The 23,817-nt window shown below is 51.4% G+C and overlaps 12 protein-coding genes across 12 annotated transcripts; 8 read left to right on the top strand and 4 right to left on the bottom strand.

Annotated features, from left to right (window-relative positions):
• Window positions 1–298: 298 nt before the first annotated feature.
• Window positions 299–2,013, bottom strand: sitA (TOR signaling pathway phosphatase SitA). Its single transcript, XM_022548001.1, has 4 exons — window positions 1,737–2,013; window positions 1,308–1,689; window positions 928–1,259; window positions 299–876 (listed from the first exon to the last, which is right to left on the bottom strand). Exons 1-4 carry the CDS (start codon window positions 1,885–1,887, stop codon window positions 587–589), a joined length of 1,155 nt encoding a protein of 384 aa, XP_022395286.1. The 5' UTR covers window positions 1,888–2,013; the 3' UTR covers window positions 299–586.
• Window positions 2,014–2,161: 148 nt separating this feature from the next.
• Window positions 2,162–3,861, top strand: ASPGLDRAFT_138615 (putative nonsense-mediated mRNA decay protein Upf3; the record flags this gene model as incomplete). Its single annotated transcript, XM_022541626.1, has 2 exons — window positions 2,162–2,400; window positions 2,454–3,861. 2 exons carry the CDS (start codon window positions 2,162–2,164, stop codon window positions 3,859–3,861), a joined length of 1,647 nt encoding a protein of 548 aa, XP_022395285.1.
• A 1,263-nt stretch (window positions 3,862–5,124) lies between these two features.
• On the top strand, window positions 5,125–7,371 carry ASPGLDRAFT_30548 (Zn(II)2Cys6 transcription factor; the record flags this gene model as incomplete). The annotated part of the gene is made up of 5 exons (XM_022543961.1): window positions 5,125–5,479; window positions 5,535–5,740; window positions 5,798–6,192; window positions 6,241–6,834; window positions 6,879–7,371. The coding sequence occupies 5 exons, from the start codon at window positions 5,125–5,127 to the stop codon at window positions 7,369–7,371; spliced, it is 2,043 nt and encodes a 680-aa protein (XP_022395284.1).
• A 2,702-nt stretch (window positions 7,372–10,073) lies between these two features.
• Window positions 10,074–12,109, top strand: ASPGLDRAFT_62443 (uncharacterized protein). The gene is made up of 3 exons (XM_022548529.1): window positions 10,074–10,381; window positions 10,429–11,042; window positions 11,092–12,109. Exons 1-3 carry the CDS (start codon window positions 10,095–10,097, stop codon window positions 12,027–12,029), a joined length of 1,839 nt encoding a protein of 612 aa, XP_022395283.1. The 5' UTR covers window positions 10,074–10,094; the 3' UTR covers window positions 12,030–12,109.
• Window positions 12,110–13,260: 1,151 nt separating this feature from the next.
• On the top strand, window positions 13,261–14,768 carry ASPGLDRAFT_138645 (Ras-GEF domain-containing protein; the record flags this gene model as incomplete). The annotated part of the gene is made up of 3 exons (XM_022541629.1): window positions 13,261–14,127; window positions 14,175–14,391; window positions 14,440–14,768. The coding sequence occupies 3 exons, from the start codon at window positions 13,261–13,263 to the stop codon at window positions 14,766–14,768; spliced, it is 1,413 nt and encodes a 470-aa protein (XP_022395282.1).
• Window positions 14,769–15,583: 815 nt separating this feature from the next.
• Window positions 15,584–16,184, top strand: ASPGLDRAFT_53513 (uncharacterized protein). Its single transcript, XM_022548000.1, has one exon. The coding sequence runs from the start codon at window positions 15,780–15,782 to the stop codon at window positions 16,032–16,034; it is 255 nt and encodes an 84-aa protein (XP_022395281.1). The 5' UTR covers window positions 15,584–15,779; the 3' UTR covers window positions 16,035–16,184.
• A 72-nt stretch (window positions 16,185–16,256) lies between these two features.
• Window positions 16,257–16,523, bottom strand: ASPGLDRAFT_93867 (uncharacterized protein; the record flags this gene model as incomplete). The annotated part of the gene is made up of 1 exon (XM_022550551.1): window positions 16,257–16,523. A coding segment is annotated over one exon (267 nt), but the record flags the coding sequence as incomplete, so codon positions are not given.
• A 742-nt stretch (window positions 16,524–17,265) lies between these two features.
• Window positions 17,266–18,375, bottom strand: ASPGLDRAFT_53512 (SDR family NAD(P)-dependent oxidoreductase). Its single transcript, XM_022547999.1, has one exon. The coding sequence runs from the start codon at window positions 18,213–18,215 to the stop codon at window positions 17,328–17,330; it is 888 nt and encodes a 295-aa protein (XP_022395279.1). The 5' UTR covers window positions 18,216–18,375; the 3' UTR covers window positions 17,266–17,327.
• Window positions 18,376–18,611: 236 nt separating this feature from the next.
• On the top strand, window positions 18,612–19,198 carry ASPGLDRAFT_53511 (uncharacterized protein). The gene is made up of 2 exons (XM_022547998.1): window positions 18,612–18,805; window positions 18,883–19,198. The coding sequence occupies exons 1-2, from the start codon at window positions 18,686–18,688 to the stop codon at window positions 19,063–19,065; spliced, it is 303 nt and encodes a 100-aa protein (XP_022395278.1). The 5' UTR covers window positions 18,612–18,685; the 3' UTR covers window positions 19,066–19,198.
• An 860-nt stretch (window positions 19,199–20,058) lies between these two features.
• Window positions 20,059–21,193, top strand: ASPGLDRAFT_53508 (uncharacterized protein). Its single transcript, XM_022547997.1, has 2 exons — window positions 20,059–20,259; window positions 20,340–21,193. Exons 1-2 carry the CDS (start codon window positions 20,148–20,150, stop codon window positions 20,816–20,818), a joined length of 591 nt encoding a protein of 196 aa, XP_022395277.1. The 5' UTR covers window positions 20,059–20,147; the 3' UTR covers window positions 20,819–21,193.
• On the top strand, window positions 20,940–23,057 carry ASPGLDRAFT_1204306 (FAD-dependent oxidoreductase). Its single transcript, XM_022540138.1, has 2 exons — window positions 20,940–21,171; window positions 21,230–23,057. Exon 2 carries the CDS (start codon window positions 21,290–21,292, stop codon window positions 22,907–22,909), a length of 1,620 nt encoding a protein of 539 aa, XP_022395276.1. The 5' UTR covers window positions 20,940–21,171; window positions 21,230–21,289; the 3' UTR covers window positions 22,910–23,057.
• Window positions 23,009–23,657, bottom strand: ASPGLDRAFT_70684 (uncharacterized protein; the record flags this gene model as incomplete). Its single annotated transcript, XM_022549508.1, has 3 exons — window positions 23,009–23,188; window positions 23,241–23,484; window positions 23,533–23,657. 3 exons carry the CDS (start codon window positions 23,655–23,657, stop codon window positions 23,009–23,011), a joined length of 549 nt encoding a protein of 182 aa, XP_022395275.1.
• Between the last annotated feature and the right edge of the window lie 160 nt (window positions 23,658–23,817).

The raw sequence follows: 23,817 nt of genomic DNA, 5'->3' as shown, positions 1-23,817 counted from the left end.
GGTCTCGGTTGGGCAATTCGGGTCGGAGACCACGGTAAGTGAACGCTGAGTCGCTGCCGAGCAGCTGGGCGCTCGGCTATCTGAGTTCGGTATTGAGATGACAATGAAGGAGCCGATGATACAGAATATGGCATCTTCAAGCGAATGTTTTGTTTTGTTTGTAGCTGCCATTTAGCGCGGGGGTAGATCGGGATCACTTCCCTCGGAAAACAGCATCATCCGGGGAAGGCATGTCAATTCACTGCCGATCCGGAATTGAATATCAGAATGCCTGCTGATAGTGAATATGTGGATACGCGAAGACATCTCGGAAGAAACTGGACGACATTGGCTGAGTGAAGCTGTTCTATATGTTGGACCAGTGATATATCTATCACCACTACACAGACCGGACAAGTGCTGGACTTGGGTATTCAACTGACCATACTAAAGCATCGTAAAACATCATTATGATCTAGATCGTTATATATTCCGACCAGAAGCCCCCGACTTCCTTCCCAACGCCCGCGCCGGTAAGACAAGGCTCGCTCATGATCAGGTCCAAAGACATGAAAAGGTGAAAGACATAAACACATATGCTGGTATTTTACAAAAAGTACTCGCTCCGCCCTGGCCGTGATGTCGGAACATGTCGTTGGTCGTCGCTGACTGCGCTGAACAGCTTGAAGGTTGGTTTGAGGTCTTCGCCTATTTCGCAGACGGAGGCGAGATTGCCGCAGCGGTAGCAGTAGTTTGGGGCACTCCACACGGTCACCACGTTTTGGTTCTGGAAGTGGTATTTGTAGCCTTCGTTGACCAGTTGGTGTGCGCGTGCGATCAGGGTTAGGTCGTTGACATGGCAGAATTCGTCTGCCACTTTGTCTCCGAATAGCCAGCCTGCGACGTTAGTACAATTTATCAAGGGAGAATCTGCGATGTCGAACATACCAGCTCCTCTAGGACTGACGGCCCAGGTCTGCACTTCATCCGGATCCGACCAGACCAGGTCGCAAAAAGCACCCTCGTGGGGAATCTCCTGCGCTCGTGCCACCACGCGCACCTGGTCCAACGTCCTGATCTCCGGGCTCAGACCCCCATGAACACACAGCACTCTTCCGTCAATGATGGCCCCCAGCGTCATGAAATCGAATACCTGACAGCAGGCCTTCCATACAGAAGCATTTCCATATTTCTGGAAGCACTCCTCATAGAAACCGTATACCTGTGTAATCTGGCGGGACTCGTGGTTGCCGCGGACCAGCGTCACTCGGTCTGGGAATCTGGCAAGTTAGCACTCCTGTCCCGGTCTGGGAGCGAAAGCAACTCACTTCGCCTTCAAACACAAGAGCAGCGTCAACGTCTCCAAACTGAAATATCCCCGATCAACGTAGTCCCCCAGAAACACGAAATTATTCTTCAACCGAATCTCCCCCGACCCCTCACTCCCGGACCGACTCCTGGAACCCGTGTCCTCCTCATTATTTGCTGACTTTGCGTTCCTCAACTTCTTTCTCAGTTTCGGGTCTGAAATCGACGAAGGTGGCTCGATATCGTCTGAAGTAATCACGGAAGGAGAGGTCTTGGGTGGGTCGGCATCGTACTCGTCAGGCATTCCCCCTGCGACCCGGAAGAGCTCGAGGACATCGTAGAACTGGCCGTGAATATCTCCGCAGATGGTGACGGGCGTGGAAACGGGTTGGATGTTGGATTCTACCATAGTTAACCCAGGACTTATGAGATTCTCCCGACAAACTCACCCTCCATCATGAACTCCTTGACAATCTCGCACAGCTGCTTCATGTGCGTCTCTGAGAGATACTTGCAGTTCTTCGCTGCCTCCAGCCATTCATCTGGACCGGCATTTGGCTTCAATTTGGCTGGTCCCGGCTGGGGGACACTGTCTGCCATGTTGCGGGTTGAGATAGCGGATCGGGAGATTGACACGAGTAAAGGACCAAGGAGCGAATGCGACCACAGCAGTAGACAAGTATCAAAAAGAAAGGAATCTATACAAATGTGAATATAGGAGTGGACATTCCCCGCGGGCGGAGGTTGAGGTCGAGGCTCGCGTGCTTGGCGGCCCTGCGATGCCGTAGTTTGCCTCCGCTATCTTGCACTCCTCCACTTCGCTCTTGTTCTTTTTACAAGCACAGCAGCAGCTCTACGATTTTTCTCTGGCAGCATGACGCAAATTGCTAAACCCACCGGAGGCGTCCTCCAAATCCCCGCCACGGCCACTCAGAAGAACGCGCCCGCGAAAAAGGCCCCGAAGCCTCCTGCTCCTCGTCTGAAACTGCTAGTGAGACGACTGCCCCCGGGCTTGACGAAGGAGGAGTTCAGACATGCAGTGGGGGAGGAGTGGAGTGCTGGCGCTGGCAAGGTCGATTGGTTTCAGTACAGACCTGGAAAGGTGTCCAAGGAGTGAGTCGCAGGTTTATATAACTACGTATAACTACGGGGACTAATAAAGACAGCCCTGCAAAACCCTCTCGACCGTCGCGCGCCTACATCCACGTCGTTTCGAGTGATCACATCGCGCCTCTTGCCGACAAGGTCCGTCAGACGTCGTTCCTAGATGCCCAGAATACCGCCAACGATCCGATTCTCTTGGGCCCTCCGTCGGTGGAATTTGCGCCATATGCCAAAATACCCGGTAATCGTGTGCGAAAAGATGCCCGTCAAGGAACTATCGATCAGGATCCCGACTTCTTCGCGTTCCTCGAGAGCCTGACGCAGCCGATTACGAAACCGTCTGTGGAGTCGACCGAGTCGGAGGAGAAGAAGGAGACAATGACTACGACGCCGTTGGTGCAATACATCAAGGACAAGAAGGCGAACAAGGCCAAGGAGCAGACTTCTTCAAAGTCGTCCAGAAAGTCCGAGAAGGAGGCCAAACCGGAGAAGGTACAGGCGAAGAAACTTCTACAGCGTCCGGATCGTGAGGCTGCAGCGCCATCTACGGAGAAAACGGAGAAGAAGTCGAAATCTGACAAGGCGACCAAGGAAGCTGTCAAGGCGGCCAACAAAGCTGCCAACGTTACAGCCAAACAGTCTGGAAGAGCAACACCAACTGCCAAAGAGGCACCTACGGCCCCAGCTTCGGAGCGGAAGAGAGAACGTGGGAACGCTGCTGCCGCGGCCAAGATTCTTCAACGAGACTTGGGACTGTCCTCGTCGGGTGGTCGTCGGAAGGGTGGAAAGGGTTCTGAGGCCGATGCGAAGAAGGAAAACGTCCCCAACACTCCAACAGAGCCCAGCAAGAAGGAAGCGAAACCTCCTAAGCAGCCCAAGGGCAAAGCCAGCGAGACTACACCTCAACCCAGCGAACCGTCCACCCCTCAACCCCAGGCCACACCTCCGCCTAGTGCGCCTGCAGCGACCAAATCGACCAAACCGTCGAAAGGAAAACAGGCCACTGCCAGTCCCAGCGCTACTTCTACGCAAGCCTTTCTCAAACACGCCAACCCATCGCAAGGAGTTACGGAACCGCTATTGGAAACGGCGTTTTCACCATTTGGCAAGGTCGTGTCGGTCGAGATTGATAAGAAGAAAGGATTCGGATATGTGGACTTTGCCGAGCCGACTAGCTTGCAAAAGGCTATTGCAGCTAGTCCGGTGACGGTGGCGCAGAGTCAGGTGGTGGTGTTGGAGCGGAAGACGAACCCCGGAGGCGACAAGCCGCGCAAAGGGCGTGGAGGAGGAGGAGCAGGAGCAGGAGCAGCAGCTGGTGGAGAGCAAGCGGCCGCTACCAGCGGCAACGGCAATAATAACGGTAGCGCGCGTGGGGGAAAACCTGAAGGAAGCGGTGGGGGATCATCTCGAGGTCGGGGAGGACGAGGACGGAATAGGGGAGGGAACAAGCCAGAGAAGGAGAAGGCGTAGACTAGCATTTATGAACTTATGGTATCGATCGACAGCTACTCCGTATCTGTGAGACGTAGCCTGGATGGTGTCAAGTTGCGATGCCACGCGATCACGTGAGGACAAAAATTTTCAACAGCAAGCTTCTATCAAGGTTTCATCACCGGCCAGAACAGATAATTACGATTTACAAGAAAAAGTGTTCGAAGACAGAATGCATTAAACTATATAAGAATAACCTATTCTTTACTTGCTGAACTTGCATCGCGTATGCTCAGCAAGCTCAGTAAATGAAGAAAACCTTTCAGACCTCCTCGACGCCCACCAAGACCGACCGACCGAAGTCAAGACATCGAGACAAGGTAAAGATCATCACCACTCCCTGGACCAAAGACAAAACCACAAACAGCCCGACCCAAGCTCACTCCGAAGAACAAGATGTGTCAAAGCCGGCGTAATGCACGGTCGAGGCGGAAGTACACGGCTTCACTTTAGGGCATCGAGGACATAGCAGTCATCAGCAAGGGTGGAGATTCTGTGGCTCTTTAGAAGAGCTCAGAGGTGGGACGTCTACTCTAAAGTGATTCTTTGAACTGTGAGGTTGTTAGCAGGGATTCTCTTTTCCCAAGGCTAGAAGCCAAGGTAGGGGAGGGGATCACTAACGTAGAGTCGCTTAGTTTTCTCAAGGGTCGAGGGGAGAGCCCTTTTTATACGATTTCCCAGAGCCTAGCGCCGCGCTAACCACAAGCGAGCATTGCCGAGTTTGTCGTGTTTGACTCGCTAGCGGGCCAATGAGAGTCATGGCGGTGGAAAACCCTTCAGACCCACCGGCAGAAAACTCTGCGCGGCTCCATCGGGTCGGAGAAACTCAGAGAAGTGGATTTTCCGGTTTCACGTGACTTTACAGCGGTCTAACCGTTTACGAGGAGATACTCCGTCGCGGAGTAACATTCCCCGCCGGACTGACAGCCGGAGGTCGACGCGTTGGTCTAACTACCGAGGAATACTAAGGATAAGCACCAACCTCTTCCAGTTAATACGGTACACGGTGTACGGTCTACCCTGTACTCTGTACTCAATTACACGAAGGAACGCTGACCTAGTCTTACAATAATAGCACTGCTACCACGAAGGATCGCGCTAACCTCGCATGCAGCGTGGGATGCCCCCAGCACAGATGTCCGAACGAACTCGATCGACAGCACGCTATTGTTTCACCCCCAGATAAGATGGATAAGATATGAATGGCCGCAACACGCGTCGATTGCCATCCGCATCGCTGCCATGCCACGTCCAAGGGTCTCGCCCGCTCATCGTCTCCGCGCCTACGCGGCCTGCCTCGCCTGTCGGACCTCCAAGAGACGATGTTCAGGGACCTTTCCCTGTCCGAATTGTGTCCATCGCGGACAAGCTGACACCTGCGTCCCGTGCCCGCGCGATGCTTCCGCTCCCCAGATTCGATACCAACCGTATCCCACGACGGTGACGACAACGGGGCCGAGTACGGCCAATCCGGACATTGGGGCTCAGTCCCCTGCTTCGATTCAGAGCTCCCAGTCGCACGGACTGGATCCTCCCTCAGCGGGTGCTCAGCATAGAACTCATCCCCGGATGCTGTGGAACCGTCAGGGAGAACGAGGTATGTTGGAACATGCAGGTCGAATCAAAGTGTGATCGCCGGCTGATAATTGAAGTCTACGTGGGCAAGGCGGCGTCGTTGTCATTCCTGCAGCTGCTCCGCGATACCGTCACGCAGCATATTGGACCCTCCCAATTCTCGCACAATGTCAAGAGCGAGGACATGCTCGAAACGGAGTCCCTGCATCATATTCCACCAGCTGTCGATGATCGTCTCGACGTGGCTCGGAAAGAAGCCTTTATCCGTGCTTATCTTACAGCGGTTAGCTCTGCCCCATTCTGCCCCAGTTACTTGAAACATGGACTCTGACAGACCTAGACAAGTGGCTTCCTCTACGTCATCTCCGAATCGGAGGCCCTGCAGATCTTGGCGGAGTCCTTGGAGGCCGACAAAGAGCGGGAGAATACCCGTTGGGCCTTCAGAGACGTCATGATCGCCATTGGTGCGCAATCATGCAAAGGCGATCCGACAACTGTCCAAGCAGAACGCTTCTTTTTCGCTCGAGGACAGCGTAGAGCGTTCTCGAGCATGTTGGAGACTCCTAGTCTCGAGCTAGTGCGGTTGTTCCTTTGCATGTCGTTTTACATGCTCGGGGCGTGTCGTAGAAATGCTGCATTCATGTATGTCGGCGTGGCGGCCCGAGCAGCCGTGGCCCTGGGTCTGCATCAAACCGGTCTGTCCAGCTCAATGACCGCGAATGAGCAGCAACAGAGGTAGGCCCCATTCGACCCAGTAAGATCGGCAGTATCTAATATCTGTAGAGCACGAGTGTGGATGAGCCTTTGTGTTTTGGACCTCTTGGTCAGTTCGATCCTCGGACGACCGCCTGCAACGTCTACTGTGCAGCTTGAGCGTGGGGAATATCCATCCAATCTCGACCTGCCTAGCAGTCGGATCGACGCAAGTCTCGTTGCCTCGTATCGCATGTCGCTGATCTTGGATGAGATCACCAGACAACTGTATAGCGAAAGGGCCGCATCTGCAGACGTAGCAGAGTCGCTGTTAGCCAAGTTGACTCGGTGGAGCGACCAGCTGCCAGAGTCATTACTAGCATCACCAAGCGATGAGCAGGACCGTGCTGTTGCTCAGAAGCAGATCATAAGCAGTTTGCATGTTGCATGCTTTTACCACTTCGCGGTCATTGTCGTCACGCGGCCGTTTCTGGTGTCTGTTCTTGGTGTTCGACTAGCACGAGTGCACCAGGACTTGTCAGCGTCTGATCAAGTGAGACCGGAGGAAGACCCGGCTCACTCCAAGTTATCCGTAGCTTGCGTGGATTCGGCCGTCTACATGATCCAGACGTGCTTGGAAATACACCAGTCGCAGTTACTTTTGAACAACATGTGCATACTGAAGTGAGTCGAATCGCCTCAGTAAGGAACTCAAGTTAATGATGCAGGGCTTTCATCTTCGCCGCGGCATTGGTTATCGGATTTTCCATGTTCTCGCAGAAGGAAGTAGATTCCGCCCTAGACTCCGCGTTCAACGGTGCGCTCGACATCCTCCGCATGCTCTCACAACAGTCCGCACAGGCGGCTCATTACCTCGAGATCGTCACGTTTCTATCAACAGCAATAACCGAGCAACGTCAACGCCTAGCCTCACAGAGCCGATATAGTCGAAGTCGATACGTAAGCAAGCTCTTTAGTCTGCACGGACGACGCCGCTCCCCCGAGCCCCAGGAGATGGAATCGTCCGGTGTCTCTCCACTGGCATCGCAGAGTACTGCTCCACAGTCAGACGAACATGCCGATCGGTCTTTGACGATGCCGGCTGATATCGACGATGCATTTTCGGGCTGGGAGGGGATGGAGTTGCCGCTGTGGGACAGTTTTCCGTACATTGCAGAGCCGTTTCAGTTGCAGGATAGGACAAATGAGGGGAATAATTAGCATGTCAGCATATGTCATTGCTCGACATGTCTTTACATCATTCCGATTGAGTTTGTCTTTCCACCTGGCACACCATTCCCTGCGCCCCAGTGTCAGTAGATTGGTGGTGGAATACGTCTAGATACGTCTTGTACTATGATGCACTGTATGCCCTTGATGAGTCTTACCTGATTGACTTTGTGTTAATTGACTGTTAGTCTAAGTGAATACTGTACGGCATTGGATCTCTACGGCTGTATAGAGGACGGAAGGGACTCTATATTCGCCGCGGATCAGTCCTGAAAGCGACAAGAAGGCGGCGACCGTACACTCAATCACCTCCGTACCCATACCTTGGACTCACCCGCTGGCCCATACTGTCGGATACTCATCTTGGTAGCCTTCAGATGTCCATGCTGACGCATATTCGGCGAAAACATTACTCCCTACCACACCGTGACTCTGTTCTTCAGTATCTTCCCCAGATTGGGCTGGCTGAAGAAACCCGATCGCGCTGGTAGTTCGCATTAGCTGGTGATAGCGGCCCGCTAGTTCGGGTACAATTCAATTACTGTCCATCATGATCCACCCGGCTGGAAGACAGCTGGCTGTCGGTGAGATTGATTGAACACCTCGTTGGTCACAGTTCCGTTTAGCCCTGAGTGAATATTTCCAAGTCCAACGGACGGCTTCATGAACCTAAGAACGAAAAGATATGTTCCTATGAGCCGGGACCAGGACACTATGGGGCCAAGTGTGAGTCCGACAGTGATTGTGATTCAAAACGGTGCGGACTCAACGGGGAGAAGAAGTATTGTAGGGACAGGGGCGAGTGCACAGCGAGTGGGCTCACTTGCTTGGAAGATCGGGACTGCGGCTCGGACAAATGCAATATTGCCTTTGACAACGGCCAACCGATTCTCTGGCCCGTGTGTGTGTGCTTAGATGGTTTGATGGAACTCCTGTGCTGTGCATGTACGGAGTACTATGTAACATATGGTGGCGGAGATGTGTATGAAATATGGAAATATAATATAATGATATCGATGAGTTGATTTGCGTCCATAGCCAGTATTCGATCACCGAGGAGTCGTACTGAATAGTAGTACGATATCCAAGTAGTGGCGTACTCTGTACTCCATATCCAGAGCATCTCGGCTATATCCCTCTACCCGATGCTGAACTTCCGTCCCACCGTATTCTCCGAATGCGACCTCGGACTGATCGACCTGTCAAGCGACTGCCCCCCATCACCGGCTATTCCAAACTCGAAGCAAAACTGCGAGCGGACTTAAGCGATGACGGGTCCCGGTACACCGGCCATCGTCTCCTTGACAGCAGGTCGGATGTGTCTACCGCACATCATGATGTCGGCGCAACGTGGCGGAATTGGAATTTTTGACGGCGTATTCTATACGTCGCCGTGTCCGGATGATGTGCATTGTGGAGGGAGGATATGGGTCGCGATGAGGGTGGCCATTGAGAGGTTGAGATAGAAGTCTGCTAGTGATGAGGACGAGTACGGAGTGCTATACGGAGTAGTGGATAGCTAATATATATACGGACACACCGATATTATGCGATGTGTCAACGGCTGTCAATACAAGTCAGGAGTAGGGGATACGGAGACACCGGATAGCAGAATAGCTCTGGCATGATATATCCCGATCTGATAGATCTGATAGCGAGAAAAAAAGCTCTGATTCAAACATGATCTGACATGCAAGTGCGCCACGATCGATTCACGGGCCAAGCACGAGTACTATCTGGGGAGGGGGTGTTTCATATTGACAGCAATCAACATGAATTGCCACCCTCCTTATGGTAGAGAATGCTAAGACGGATGCTAAGAGATTTCCAGCTGATCCAAAGCTTCACATGCCAGCCTTGTAGATCGAGCGATTATGGCTATGCGCAGTTTGCGCCGTACTCAATACGGATAGCATTGCGTACAAGTAGGTTGCACATACAGGAAATGACAAGCGGTAAAGGATTTAAGTTATCTGATCCGCTGACAGTCTGAGAAGGAGCGATATCGGTGATCGGCCATGTCACTGAGTCGGAGTCTCTTTATACCAGTAATCCCGGGTACGTATTCTGGGAGGGACGAACGCGCCTGTCAGTTTACCGAGCTGTCCCACTTCTACGAAATACGTAGCATTGCCAAATACTCCGTGCTAGCTATTCTACACTTATTAGGATACCCCGTAGACGAAGTATTATTGTGGACGGACACGCACGGAAGGCTCGCGTGGGATTCAACTCGGCGTGGGGCATACTAACCCTAAGAACCAATAAGGAATACAACTAGCAAATCCTTAGTCAAGCCACCACAAATGTCGATGGAGACATCCCCACTGAGATGTTATCTGATCCGAACTCTTTTTTTATCTGATTGGTTCTCGCCAAGCGCGCCTTGTAGCGAAAAATGGGCAAGGCCTCGGTGTCGTTGCTTTTTCGCTGTGCAGGTACGTGCATTTCATTTCGCCCAGCCACTAGAAGGCCTCAATTTGACTTGCCGGAGGGCAGTACCTCGACCAAATAAGATTAGGATGCGTGCTAGTCCGATGTTTGCCCACTCTGTAGCAGCCGAAGCTGAAACACCCCGTGGATGTGTTCGGTCCGTATATAGTACATGGGTCCCCTCATGTGCTGTACTTCCTCTTCTGCTGTCTCAAATCTGATTGCAAGCATATACTACTGTTTGAGCACCTACATACGTCTTCCTGTCCGCATCCGCCAACATGGGCGTTATCAATCTCACCAGAGGCCGGAAAGACATTCGCGTGATACAGGATATTACCGGATCGGATTTGCATGCACTCAACAGCGAAGCCAATGAATCGACTGATAGAAGCGACGGCAAAGATGGCCACCAGATCGAACAGCAGGCCAGCGTCGAAACCGTAACCGAAAAGAAGCCGCAACGAAACTCGCATCGAACCACTCAAGGAGCGTACATTGGTGTGCAGAAGGCCGAGGCTGCTGCATTGGCCTGGAGTAAGAAGTCGGCTTATGGGACATTTGCTTTGTAGGTCTACCAAATTACCTTCCGGCGAATTTAGGCTAACAGCACAGGATCTGGGTTTCCTTCTTCATCCTCGCATTGCAGTCCTCGATCAGCACCAACGTCATTCAAAACGCCTATGCCAACTTCGAAGCCGCTCCCCAGGTGAGCACGGCCAACATCCTCTCCAGCGTCGTCGGAGGCGTCCTCAAGCTCCCCATCGCCCGCCTGCTGAACATCTGGGGCCGCACGGAAGGCTTCCTCTTCTTCGTCGGAGTATACATGATCGGATTGATTATCCTCGCCACCTGCAACAACGCCAATTCCTACGCAGCAGGCTACGTGCTCTACTGGGTCGGATACGACGCCATCTACCTGGTTCTCGATGTCTTCGTCGCGGATACTTCCGGTATGCGCAACCGTGCCTTTGCATTCGGTTTCGCCAGTACTCCGTTCATCGTCACCGCGTTCACCGGCCCAATCGCAGCGCAGTCCTTCCTGAATAACGCTTCGTGGCGATGGGCGTATGGCGTCTTCGCTATCATCACGCCTTTTGTGTTCGTTCCCTTGGCCCTCGTGTTCAAGTTCTACCAGCGCAAGGCTGAGAAGATGTGCTTGTTTGTCCGGGAGCCGAATGGACGCACCAAGTGGGAATCGGTGGTGCACTATGTCAACGAGTTTGATGGTAAGTCAAATTCTGTCTCTGTGCTCTTAATAGTTGCTAACTGCTCTAGTGGTCGGTGCGTTGATCATTATGGCCGCCTTCATTCTCCTTCTCCTCCCGTTCAGCCTCCAATCCTACGGTCGTACCGAATACAAGAGCGCTTCGTTTATCGCCCCCATCGTCGTCGGGTTCTGTCTGTTCTTCGTGTTTGCCTTGTGGGAGAAATACTGCGCCCGGACGCACTTCATCCAGTACAGTCTGTTCAAGGACCGGACGGTTCTGGGTGCCTGCTCCCTGTCGGCTATTCTCTTCTTCAGCTACTACTGCTGGGATCTCTACTTCTATAACTTCTGCATGGTCGTCTATGACGTCCCGGTCAGTGCGGCTGGTTATATCGGTCAAATCTACAACGTCGGCTCGTGTCTGTGGTCCGCCATCTTCGGTGTCATCGTCTATGTCACCAAGCAGTTCAAGTACACTTGTCTGGGATTCGGACTACCTCTCATCCTCCTCGGATCGGGTCTCATGATCCACTTCCGCGAGCCCGGCCATGGCCTCGGATACATGGTCATGTGTCAAATCTTTATTGCTTTTGCTGGCGGAACTCTGGTCATCGGCCAGGATATGGCGGTTATGGCCGCAGCCGACCGGGAGGGTGTGCCCATGATGCTTTCGCTGGTTGGCCTGTTCTCCAGTCTTGGTGGTGCTATCGGATCGGCTGTTTCCGCTTCAATCTACTCGAACGTCTTCCCCGAGGCGCTGCACCAGGCGCTCCCGGCCGACACCAAGTCGCAATTCCAGACGATTTACAACGGAGGCTACGTCAAGCAGGTGGAGTACAACGTCGGAACGCTGGAGCGGACTGCCATTGACCATGCCTGGGGCGAGTACATGAAGTACGGCTGCATCACGGCTGTCGCCGTGATGTCGCTGGGGATTCCGGCGGTTGCCATATGGAGGGATTACCGGGTTGACAAGCAGCAGCAAAACAAGGGACAGGTTATGTAGATTTTCTTTCATTTTTGTTATTTCCTTTACTAGTACAGTACATAGTACGAGCCACGAGTGATACCCTTTTGTTATGGTGGATATTTGATATTCATAGTTAGTGTAATAAAATTTCTTTTGTCTATTCTCTCTATTCTTTTTTTTCTCTCTCTTCTAATTTCTTATTCGTTTCCTTTCTATTCTATTCTGCAGCACAGAGTAACCTTACGTGTCGAGTGATCTACACTGGAAATTCGTATTTCTGCATCGTGCATTGTGCGCTATTGAAGCTATCGGAAATCCCTCAGCGCGAATTTTTCTTTTCTCGCCCAGAAAAGTCAGACTACTGTATAAGCCAATCATCCGTCGAAATGCTAGGCATTTCTCGACCATCGGACAGCTAGCCACGTTAAGCGCAGTTGACAGGCATCCCCATCTCGGGAATGAGCCATTAAGAGTAACAATGGCCGACAAAGTCGGCTGAAGAGTCAGTACCACGCACGAGAAAACGGCGCTCTAAGCGAGCTCCCCAGAACATGCCACTCAACTGCCCTATGGCCCGAAGTACAGGACCAATCCCCAGAACCATGTGCTGCTCCGTCGTCGGGTGTGCGCATTTCCGCCGGCACGGGCGTGAGGACAATATGTAGTACCAGCCGGCAGTCTGGACCACACTCGGAACCACGCTCGGAACCCAGCGGCGAGGACTACGACGTCAAGCGGGTCCGCCAGGGTTCGGGAACTGGAATTCTGGGTTGTGAACAATGCATTTATTGGCCTGCGAGAGAAAATGGTTCGTGACTCACGCGCAGCTGTGCAGGACAGACTGGCATAGGACTTGCCCGGCCCACCGGAAGACAGTCCAATGCGCTCTGTGTAGGTGCAGTGCTACGTCCCTCCAGGCAGGGTACTCGTCGACTGCAAAGAGGCAAGTGGACGAGGGTTCCCGATTCGGCAAGGGCAAGGCCCAAGTGGACCTGGGACACGTAGAGGTCCACCCAGATAAGATTGATAAAGCGATGTCGGAACGCTAACCTGCATTGGGAAAGCGGGGGAGTGACCAGTCGAGCTCTACTTTTCTATTTTGTGGCTGTTTCCCCTCTTCTTTTGCTACTGCCATACTCTCTACCCATTTCTCTCAAGACAAGCAACAATGAAGAAGTTCCTCAAGTCTGGTTGGTGATAGCTGCCGCGAGCTTTAGCAGCATTTCCCCTCTCAAACACTACAATGAGTTCCACGATCACGGTCACAATGGAAACAAAACGATATTCCGGGCAAGACCTGCCCTCCGAACATGCGAGGAAGGGCTCAATCAATGCAGACACTCCCTGGTACCTCCAGTTGGACCATGCCGATGAAGTCGTCTACGATCCTGCCATCTTGACGGTCAGACAAGGCACGCTGACCGGCCTGATCGAACACCTAACCCGACACGACAAGCTCGACGCCGTATTCAACGACTCCTTTCTCATGACCTATCCGTCTTTCGTGTCCGCCCCTGAGCTCTTCGAGAAGCTCCTCGTGCGATTTTACACCCTCCCACCGGAGGGCCTGTCCGAGTCCGAGACAGAGGTGTGGATTCAGCAGAAGCAGAAGATGATCCAGCTCCGTGTGGTGAATATCCTCAAGAACTGGTTTGGTCGCTTCTGGCTCGAACAGCCGGGCGAGGATTCCGTAAAGTTTGCTCGTCAGGCGCATCATCTGGTCCAGACCTCCCCTGCGATCACGGAGATTCCCGGAGCTCAGCAGTTGCTGGTGGTCATGGAGCAGCGCTTACAGGACAAAAGTACGAAGCATCTTGTGCCGCCGCCGATTGCCAGTGCGCCGCCGCCCATTGTGCCCAAGAATCTGCGCAAGATCAAGTTGTTGGATATCGACCCTACGGAGTTCGCCCGGCAGTTGACCATCCTTGAGTACCGGTATTATGCGCGCATTAAACCGCTCGAGTGTCTGAACAACTCCTGGCAGAGGAAGGGGCCGAATGAGAAGGGGACCAATGTGAACGCTATGATCCTGCATTCCAATCAGTTGTCAAACTGGGTGGGTGCGGTCATTCTGGCGCAGACGGAGATCAAAAAGCGAGTTATGCTCATCAAGCATTTTATCACTGTTGCCGATGTACGAGTCTCCAATTTGATGTTTTTGAGTGACGCTGACTCCTATAGAAATGCCGCTCCCTTAACAACTATGCTACGATGATGTCCATTATTTCCGGCCTCGGAACGACCCCTATATACCGACTTTACATGACCTGGCCGCAGCTCAGTCCGAAGGTGATGAATACGCTGGAGGAGATGCGAGAGCTCATGTCCAGTACGAAGAATTTTGGCAAATATCGGGAGAATTTGCGCTGCACACATCCCCCGTGCGTTCCATTCCTTGGTAAGTTTCTTTCTATATAATCACATGGCGCACAACTAACGGGAATAGGAATCTACTTGACCGACCTGGTCTTCATCGAAGACGGCATTCCGAATCATGCCCCCAACGGCATGATCAACTTCAGCAAACGGTTGAAAGTCGGCGAAGTCCTTCAGGACATCCAGCAATTCCAGAACACACCATACGTCTTCCAACCGGTTCCCGAGCTACAAGACTACCTCGTGAATGGTCTACAGAGTACGGAAGAGGTCAACGACTTGTACGAACGCAGTACGGCGCTCGAACCGCGGCGGATGGGCGAAGAAGGCTTTGTACAGTACACGGCCACGGGCAGCCATATGAGCTCGGTTGTCATTGCGAGTATGGCAATGCGTTGATGATGTTGTTGCAGTATGATTATGATTGGTGATACCCGGTTAAATTGACGATTTACGTTGGTAATCTATGGTAATACAAATTTCGGGATTTATATTTGTTAGATTGATTTGAGAATGGAATATCACGAATAGTCAATACACGACACTGAATATAGTCTTTCGATCAGTAGAGGATCACCGACACACACCTGTAGACATAGCTACGGTGGACTGGTAGTCGCATCTAGAATCATAGATCACCGTTTTACCTCGTGGGATGAGTACATATTGCCCCGCCTCCAGATCTACGATGATGCAATGAGGCGTGGGGTTCCTCGTGGCCTTCAGCCAAGGGCGATCAGAGCCATAATACTCCAGTAGACAACGACTAGTCTTCGTGCGAATTAAGAATTGGGCCGGCATTCGAAAAGTCACAGTCTGTTACCGCGATACTCGCCGATTTCTCTAATTCCGAATGAAATTGATGCACCGAGGTACCGAGAGAAGCTGATATAGCTCAGATTGAGATCGTCGGTCGTCGTTGCTTCTAATAACTCTGTCCTTGCCGAAACGCAGCTTGAATTCAAGATTTTGGACGGTGATCAACAGTTTAACACAAGACGTTGAACGGCAATTGATATGGCGTTAGAGCCCGGAAAGTACCTATTCTTACTGCCCCTTCGACTAGCTCGAAATACAAGTGAACTCAAGTCTATATACGGCTATACCGGCAACGAATGATTTCTGCGGATATACTATGTATGAGCATTTTACACAGGGGGTTATGACCCATCATATTCATGATATTTTGATAGAGCTATCGCATCTGGTTAGGGCTCCTGGTGTTGCGATATCACCATGACCGAACCCGCTTGACATCGCTATGACGCATGGCCTATATGTTATACAAGGACGCCCCTACGGACAATTACTACATTATCAAATCGAGTGGACATCACCTCAATCAATTCCAACCCCGTCAATTAACTCAGATTCTCAATTAATCAATATCTATTTCCTCCACATACCAAAATGTCCGAAAGCAACCCGACCAACCTCACGCAGCGCCAACCCACCGACGCTAAAAACGTCGACATCAACCCCCCAAACGCACACGATACCACCGATAAGGCCCTTAACAAGGGCTCATTCCCAGGCCCCGGCGGCAATGCCACCGCACGCGCACCACAGCAGCCGCATTCGAGCAAGGTGCCGAACAAGTTGGATCCGCGGTACAACAGTGATATTATCGAGGCGACGGAGAAGGAGAAAGGCGGCGGGCTTTAATCGGTGGATATGGTTGTGATGTACTATGTTCTGCTCACGTTATGAATGACGATGCTGTATTATACCAACAACGGAAGCTTTTATACGTATTACACCTGGATTGAATAGCACGCGAAACTATTATATACCATGCAATGTATCATGTTAGGACTTCACAGGATTTTGATATTTCTCTCCCGATACAAATGAATTACTCTGCCCTGAATCATCCCTGCTTCCTCGCCGGCTATGCGTTGACTGTCGCCTTTGCTGTCGTAGCTCCTGCTCAGTCTCCATCAAGGCATTCTGCACTCGTCTGCTGCCATTTGTGCTCGACTTGACCCGCGTGTCATTGAGGAGTTCGGTCAAGGTAGCTTTGACCTGGTATTCTGGCTCTCGTTGGTTGCTGACTTCACTCGGGGGATTACTGACTGGATTTTCATATGATGATGAACGCTCGAGCGACGGTGTGGAACGAAGGGTTGGGATATTGTTTGAAGAGGTTAAAGGTTGGATGTCTCGTAAACTCGTCATTTTGAAGAGATTGATAGTTTCAGGAACGTTTGCATTCAGCAAAAACAAAAACAAAAAAAAAAAATGTTTTTATTTTTATTTTTTTTTTTTTTGAAATTAGTTTTACGTCCAGAGACAAACTCGCGCCACATGACATTGACAACTGGTACCCAGGGCATCTCACAATGATGTAGCAAGAATCTTGACCAAAATGAATGCCAAGAAAGCAAACGATAATCCCCTTGATGTAATGATCTAATCATTTGGTGTCTGAGCATTCGACTCTGATTCTGCGAAGGAATTCATGGATGCTTATCATTGTGACCATTGCCCGCCGCTCAGGGCATGGAATTCCTGTCTCTTCAGGAAATTCATGGTACTATCCACATCCGGGAACTATATCCGACTAATCACATTGCACGAATCGCGCCGGTCTGCTTCTACGGTGGCGGATACATGGCAGATGAGTTCAAGAATGGCTGGCCGAACATGCCGGAATCCAAGCTATGTGGTGCAATATCCATTGATTGTGAATGGCCCCTGACGAGTACAACTGTGTTCTGTAATGACTCGAGACCAGCGTGGAGTCCATCCGCGGAGATCTCTTTGGGGGTAGTCAGGACGAGTTGTCTCCGTTGATATAAGACGACGAATAAGCCATTATTTTTGTGTGTACGCGGAGCCTCAATTCTTGTGCGCGATGCTCGCTAAGTGGAACATATGATTGTTTGACAGTACAGCAAGTCCAAGTCCAGCTTGTGCATTACTATCGGCTATTTAACTAATTTACATGCAAATATCTTAAACAGTTCCCGCAGCCAAAACATATCCACCATCAACCACCACGGTCTGCCCGTTCAAGTACTGATTCGCAGCCGTAAACAGGACTGCACCCGCCATATCCTCATCCTTCCCGGGACGATTGGCCGGCACCTTCTGCTCGTACTTCTCCTTGGGCAGATCGCTCTTCTGCTTTTCATCGCTGCTCTTCGCCGTCATCTCGGACGGAAACACGCCCGGTGCGATGTTGTTCACCCGAATCTTCAAGCCGGACGAAGCGATCTCGTGCGCCAGCATCTTGCTCACGTGTATGGCGGCGGCCTTGCTGGCGTTGTAGGCAAAGTGGTGCTGGGAGGTCTTGATAATACCAGAGATGGAGGTGATGTTGATGACGGTGCTCGACCAGCCGTGGTCAAGGTCGGTGCCCTTCTGCAACAGGGGCAAGAAGGCAGCGGTGGTGAAGAAGGCCTGGGTGACGTTGGTCCGGTAGACGTTCTCCCATTCATCAAAGGTGCTGATCGAATCCTGAAAGAGTTCTTGCTGGAGTTGCTTGGGATCCTCGGCATCGGTGTTGCCGGGTGTGGAGGAAATGCCGGCGTTGTTAATCAAGATGTGCAGCGCTTTTTCTTTGAACTCGATCTCCTTGACCAGTTTCGCGATCGAGTCCTTGGAGGTGACGTCGGAGGTAAGGGGAATGATCTGTCCAGAAATGTTCTTGCCGTACAGTTCAGTCACCCGGTCGAGCTTCTCGCCCGTCCGGCCGGTGATGTATACTTTGGCACCGTTGACGGCCAGAGCCTGGGTGGCCATGAGGCCGATACCAGAACCACCGCCAGTCACGAGGGCGACTCGGCCCTTGACATTGAAGACGTTTTCGAGCTGGAATCGCTGGTTGTTCTGTTCGGCCATTTCCGTAGTGTATCGGTAAATTTATCGTTGGAGGGTTCTCTGGTTGAATATCGGGAACGAAGTAAATCACGAAGCCAGATATATACGTGTCTGCACAAGGGAATCAATCGTGACGTGCAATGCAGTAAACCGTCGCAATGGAACTGTATACTTGTTTTGACCTTTTCTCAACCAGTATTCGTGTTATCAGCATGACGTATGTATAGCGAAACAAATATAGAAACATGCTCGGAATAAGAAAGTGATAGTATATTCTCCTCTGGTTCTGGTAGCCATACCTAATGGTGATACCAATTATTCCTGATGTCTAATCAGATGTTCGCCACATAGTTAAATCCGGTTCATAGTCAAGCTATATATAAATATTCTCTGGTTATCCAAAGGATATCCCAATTATCCTCACAGCTATTCTCACAAGCCACATTATCTGAATCCATCGTTTATCTTAAAACATCAAAAGTACACACACCATGGCTCCCGCGCGAACCAACCCTCCTCGCGGTGGTGTCGGTACCCGAGAAACACCAGCCACCAACACCGGCAGTGGCTCTGGTCTGGGCGATTCTGGATATCCCAAAGGCAGCGGTCCTGTATGCATTTTTCTCCCATTATGCTTGGCTGCTATACCATGCATATCAAGATATGAATCTCGCTAACACATCAACAGACTACCGGCCAATTCACCACATTGGCCAACCAAAAGGGCACTTCAAGAGATAACGATGAATCCTTTTTTGAGGAACCTCCCAACCCCAGCGAGGACCGCAGCTTCATGGCCCATAAGCCCGGGCATCCCGAGACGCTGCCGGGATGGGACAAGCTGAAGGATGTAATCGGATATACCAGCTGATTGGGCTTCAGATGACGAGTTATGCTATCTGTATTATTATGGTTACGATTGTTATGAAATGGGATTAAAATAATGTACAATAACGACCTGTATATATGATGTCAAAGTTACGATTGTAATGATACTTTCCTGCCCTATTCCGAACCGTTAATGACTTCATATTGGAACGTGAAATCGAATAGAGATTCAATGTGGCTGTCCTTTCTTGCACTCGTCTCGCCCTCTAGGCTGGAACAGGACGACGATTCGTCGTTGGGTGTTCTTGGAACAAGGTAGTAGGAAGATGCATGAGCACTTTTCCGTCGTCGGCTTCAGGAAACGGCGAAAATATACACACAATGCCGCAATGGAATGCGTACCGGAATGTTGACGAATATCTTCATGCGGAGAGAACAATTCGTAGTCTTAAATGCTACTCCGTCCTCCGTAGTTACTCCGTAAGACACACAGTCAGCCCAGACACGACGGAACACCGAGATTCTCCGTGGGTCAATCCGAAGGATCTCAATTGCATGCCTAAGAAACGGGGACTTTCTCAAAAAGGTCCTGATCGTCCACAATAATCTCAATGGTCTGATACTTGTCCAATCAGACACCGTCCAAGCCGAAGCGTGTCTGTTTGCTCCCGTCAACCTTCCTTATTTGGACTAAAGCAGGGACCAACTTTGTTTATTCGGATGGACCCGCGGCCAATGAACGGATCCAAACTCCCTAGTTCTGACGCCGAGAAAAACCGTGACACCCAATCGTGACAGAGATGGATCAGCCTTGGGCCGTACGGAGTACACGATTTGCCGGCGCCGATACGGAGTAGACGAGGTAAATACGAGTTGGTGGAATGCGCCTCACGCTCAAGTCAAAATTTCTCATCTGTTACCTTTCTCTTTTTTGTTCCTTTTGTGAATCACTTTTCCAAAATGTTGTTAACGTCGCTGCTATTGCTCTTCCTCTTATCCCCCTCAGCTGTTCTGGGTGCCGATAATTATCGGCCATGCTATTATCCCAATAACACAAAGGCCTTGGACCATACGCCGTGTTCGGACGACGAACAGACCGCATGCTGTAGCAGCGACCACATTTGTATGGCCAACGGCCTCTGCATGAATGCCGGACACGTCCAGCCATACGGATTTTCGCGGGCGGCCTGTACGGATCTGAACTGGGGAACTGGCTGTCCGCAAGTATGCATCGGCGGTGAGCCTTCTCCGGCATTTGTTATACCTCAAGTTAGTGGCAGAAATCGACTAACCATAGCACTTGTGACCCTAATGCAGAATCGGACAATCCTAACGGTGGATGCGCAATTATACCTCTTGAAGCCAACGGAGAAGACACCACTTACTGTTGCAACGCGATTACGTCGAACGGAAGTGCTGCCGTCTGTGCCAACAAGGAAGATTCTTTCAAACTCGCAAGCGGTACGGCCATCCAAGGGCGCGCATACCTCTCGAACCTGACCGCGAAGGATTCCGGCAATAACAACAATCGAGACGTCGCCATCGGGGCTGGTGTGGGCGTGCCACTGGGTGTGTTGTTCCTCACAGCATTGGGATGGGCTCTTTTTGAACGGAAGAAGAGACATGCGCTGCTGAATTCCGCTGCTGCGGCAGCTCCCTTTCCCGGACAACAGCCTGGGCCCGGCGGACAGACTGTGATGCCTCAAGGGATGGCAGCGCCGGCACCAGCAACACGACTACAAGAGTTGGAAGCGACCAAACACCCGAGACCACAGGAGCTGGAAGCACGATGGTGATATACTTGGGCTTATCTGTTCTCAATATCAATCTCATCTATAACACGATGCAATGTGCAAAGCCTTGCAATAGATCGGTTAACAGACATGATTATTGGAACTGAGCATGGCGAGAACTGTGGTAATCGGTGGCTGGACTCGTGGGTCTGATTGTAATGGGCTGTGCTTATAGTTAAGCTGACCGCACATGGACTTTAATCTGTTTCCTGACATTTGCTATTGTCTACCTAATAGTAATTTATAGTGTACAACAATGGATTATTGTTGTTTTCGCCTCGGTATAGTGCTACACGTCAGACTGATGGATACCTTAAAATGGCAGTCATTTCGATGTCATCTGGAAGCTCTCATTTGTACGTCACATTGCCTCCGGTCTATATCTATGTACGAACGGTATCTGATCGACATCAGCAACAATGATCTCTTATCAGATTGTATCGGTCAAAAACATCTGTCAGAACCCTCGCAACCATGTCATCCGCTAAGCCCCAGCATTTCATGAACACATCGGGCGACTCAGACTCCGTCTGGGTCCATCGCATGCCCTACTCCGAATACCCTCGCTTCCCGACCATAGACCGCGATATCTCCACCGACGTCTGCATCATCGGTTCCGGCATAGCGGGTATATCCACCGCGTATGAACTCGTCAACCGCGGTAAACGGGTAACCATGCTCGAAGCGCGCCATATCGTGTCCGGGGAGAGCGGTCGCACGAGTGGACATCTGACCAACGCGCTGGACGATGGATACGAACAGATCCAAAGCAAGCACGGCTTTCATGGCGCGCAGATTGCGGCCGACAGTCATGGCTGGGCCATTGATCGTGTCGGGGAAATCACGAAGATACTCGGGATTGACTGTGAATACCGTCGACTTCCGGCATACGAATTTTCGCAGTATAACAGGGAAGACCCCAAGCGCGAGCATGAGATTCACGGGCTGAAAAAGGAAGTCGAGCTGGCACAGAAACTTGGCCTCAATGCGACCTTCCGTGAAGGTCTCGCGGTTCCCGGCTGGGATGGGGAGCCGGACCAGCGCGACGGGGCTGTCTTCCATGACCAGGCGACATTCCATCCAACCCGATACTTCCTCGGTGTTCTCGAATGGCTGTCAAAACAGCCAAATTTCCAGTGCTTTGCGCAGACGCGCATGATATCCCTTGAAGAGAAAGATGTTGTCCACGTCAAAACCGAACCTGGTTACACCGTGACGGCACGCGACGCCGTCGAAGCAACTTGTGTGCCGCTACAGAAGCTCAGCATTATTGCGGAGATGGAGTACTGCCGGACATACTGTATTGCCATCCGTATTCCCCAGGGTACTGTCAAGGACTGTCTTATCTACGACGAGGCAGAGGCATACAAGTACGCGCGACTGACCGCCTGCGACGACCAGGACGATTACATGGTGGTCGGCGGCTGCGACCACAAAGTCGGGCAAGAAGATGTAAACGGCCGCTTTGACGAGTTGGAGACCTGGACCCGCGAACGGTTCCCCCAAGCCGGGTCTGTGGATTACCGCTGGAGCGGACAGGTCTTCGAACCCGTCGACTATATGGCTTTCATCGGCAAGAACCAGGGTCAGAACCACGTGTACGTTGTGACGGGCGATAGCGGCGACGGGCTCACCCATGGCGTCTTGGCTGGACGATTGCTGGCGGACGAGATCGGCGGAATCAAGAATCCCTGGGCTTCCCTCTACAAACCCAGTCGTATGAGCAGCATTGCCAAGTCTTTGCCCACCATGTTGGAACACGATGTCCAGATCAATATGCAATACAAGCGCTACCTACAGACCGACATCAAGGATATCGAAGATCTCGGGGCCAACAGCGGCGGTGTGCTCCATGATGGTATCACATCGAAGCCAGTGGCCGTTTACAAGGACGGAGAGGGACAGACGTACAAGTTCAGCGCGGTGTGTCCTCATATGAAAGGTGTCCTGAGCTGGAACCAGACAGAGAAGAGCTGGGATTGTCCGGTGCATGGGAGTCGATTCAGCTGCGAGGGCGTCTGTGTCGATGGACCAGCCAAGTCTAACTTGACCCCGATGGATGGTGCGTCTCGACACAGACAGATTCCTGTTTAACTGAACTTTGGGACTGTATATTGCTTAAATTATACTATAAATACATAATAGCTGTAACATTCAATCATGCAATAGGATTATTAGACGCATATAATACAATCACACTTGAGGCCGGCTTGGAGATACTGATCCCTTGACCTTGGCCGTTTCAGTCTCGCCTTCGCCCTTTTTACTCTTACCCGGCTCATTGATGAACGGGTTATCCGTGGTAGCATTAGATAGACCGGCCTGTTTCCCGGAAATTGTTCCAGCACCACCTTCTTCCTTGCGCGCGCCCGCCTGCTCTAAATCAGTATTATTGTGGAAGGAGGATATCAAAATAGAAACGTACAGGATCTATATTCGAAGGCGGCTGTCCTAGTGAACCACCACCACTCGATCCAGATGAAGAAACCTTCTGGTCTGCGTCGCGGTCCGGCTGAAGCGTAGCCTCACTGGCTTTGGATACAGATTCAATCGCTTCGCCCTTGGCGTATTGCTTACTTTCATCACTTTCATGTTGGGGTTTGCCTTCCGGACCAGACTGGAGGAGGTAGTAGCCTCCTGCGGCGGTGACGGTCGCCACTGCCACGGCACTGTGGAGATTAGCGAATAACATTGTGAGAGGTGCAAAGGCTACCAACATCGGCATCTCGGAGGTTTTTTTGCTCTGCGAGGGTTCCGAAGCATATTGACGGGTGAATTGTGTCGGACGGGGTGTCCGGAGAGAACGCAGGGAAGTACGGAGGGCCGTTCTGGTGAAGGACATCTTGAACGAGTAATGGATTGATTGAATTGAGATGCTTATTCGAGCTGGACCAGAATTCGAGGTTTAAAATGGGTTCCAACGAGGGCTATGTATACATGATGTCATGGAGATAGCCTCCCAAAGAAGGAAATCATACAACTTTTTGAAGATACGCCACTTT

This window comes from Aspergillus glaucus, assembly GCF_001890805.1.
Source record: "Aspergillus glaucus CBS 516.65 unplaced genomic scaffold ASPGLscaffold_45, whole genome shotgun sequence".
Classification (NCBI taxonomy): domain Eukaryota; kingdom Fungi; phylum Ascomycota; class Eurotiomycetes; order Eurotiales; family Aspergillaceae; genus Aspergillus; species Aspergillus glaucus.
Note: the sequence above shows the minus strand (reverse complement) of the source record. Positions and strands in the feature narration are given on the sequence as shown.

Excerpts from the sequence above, each read along its gene's own strand:
- ASPGLDRAFT_53508 (XM_022547997.1), top strand. The coding sequence starts at position 20,148 with ATGGCCAACGGCCTCTGCATGAATGCCGGACACGTCCAGCCATACGGA. Across the intron at positions 20,260-20,339 it reads TCCGCAAGTATGCATCGGCG|AATCGGACAATCCTAACGGT; the intron begins GTGAGCCTTCTC and ends ACCCTAATGCAG.
- ASPGLDRAFT_1204306 (XM_022540138.1), top strand. The coding sequence starts at position 21,290 with ATGTCATCCGCTAAGCCCCAGCATTTCATGAACACATCGGGCGACTCA.
- ASPGLDRAFT_53513 (XM_022548000.1), top strand. The coding sequence starts at position 15,780 with ATGTCCGAAAGCAACCCGACCAACCTCACGCAGCGCCAACCCACCGAC.
- ASPGLDRAFT_53512 (XM_022547999.1), bottom strand. The coding sequence starts at position 18,215 with ATGGCCGAACAGAACAACCAGCGATTCCAGCTCGAAAACGTCTTCAAT.
- sitA (XM_022548001.1), bottom strand. The coding sequence starts at position 1,887 with ATGGCAGACAGTGTCCCCCAGCCGGGACCAGCCAAATTGAAGCCAAAT. Across the intron at positions 1,690-1,736 it reads CAAGGAGTTCATGATGGAGG|AATCCAACATCCAACCCGTT; the intron begins GTGAGTTTGTCG and ends TAACTATGGTAG. Across the intron at positions 877-927 it reads CGTCAGTCCTAGAGGAGCTG|GCTGGCTATTCGGAGACAAA; the intron begins GTATGTTCGACA and ends CTAACGTCGCAG.
- ASPGLDRAFT_62443 (XM_022548529.1), top strand. The coding sequence starts at position 10,095 with ATGGGCGTTATCAATCTCACCAGAGGCCGGAAAGACATTCGCGTGATA. Across the intron at positions 10,382-10,428 it reads GCTTATGGGACATTTGCTTT|GATCTGGGTTTCCTTCTTCA; the intron begins GTAGGTCTACCA and ends CTAACAGCACAG. Across the intron at positions 11,043-11,091 it reads CTATGTCAACGAGTTTGATG|TGGTCGGTGCGTTGATCATT; the intron begins GTAAGTCAAATT and ends TAACTGCTCTAG.
- ASPGLDRAFT_53511 (XM_022547998.1), top strand. The coding sequence starts at position 18,686 with ATGGCTCCCGCGCGAACCAACCCTCCTCGCGGTGGTGTCGGTACCCGA. Across the intron at positions 18,806-18,882 it reads ATCCCAAAGGCAGCGGTCCT|ACTACCGGCCAATTCACCAC; the intron begins GTATGCATTTTT and ends ACACATCAACAG.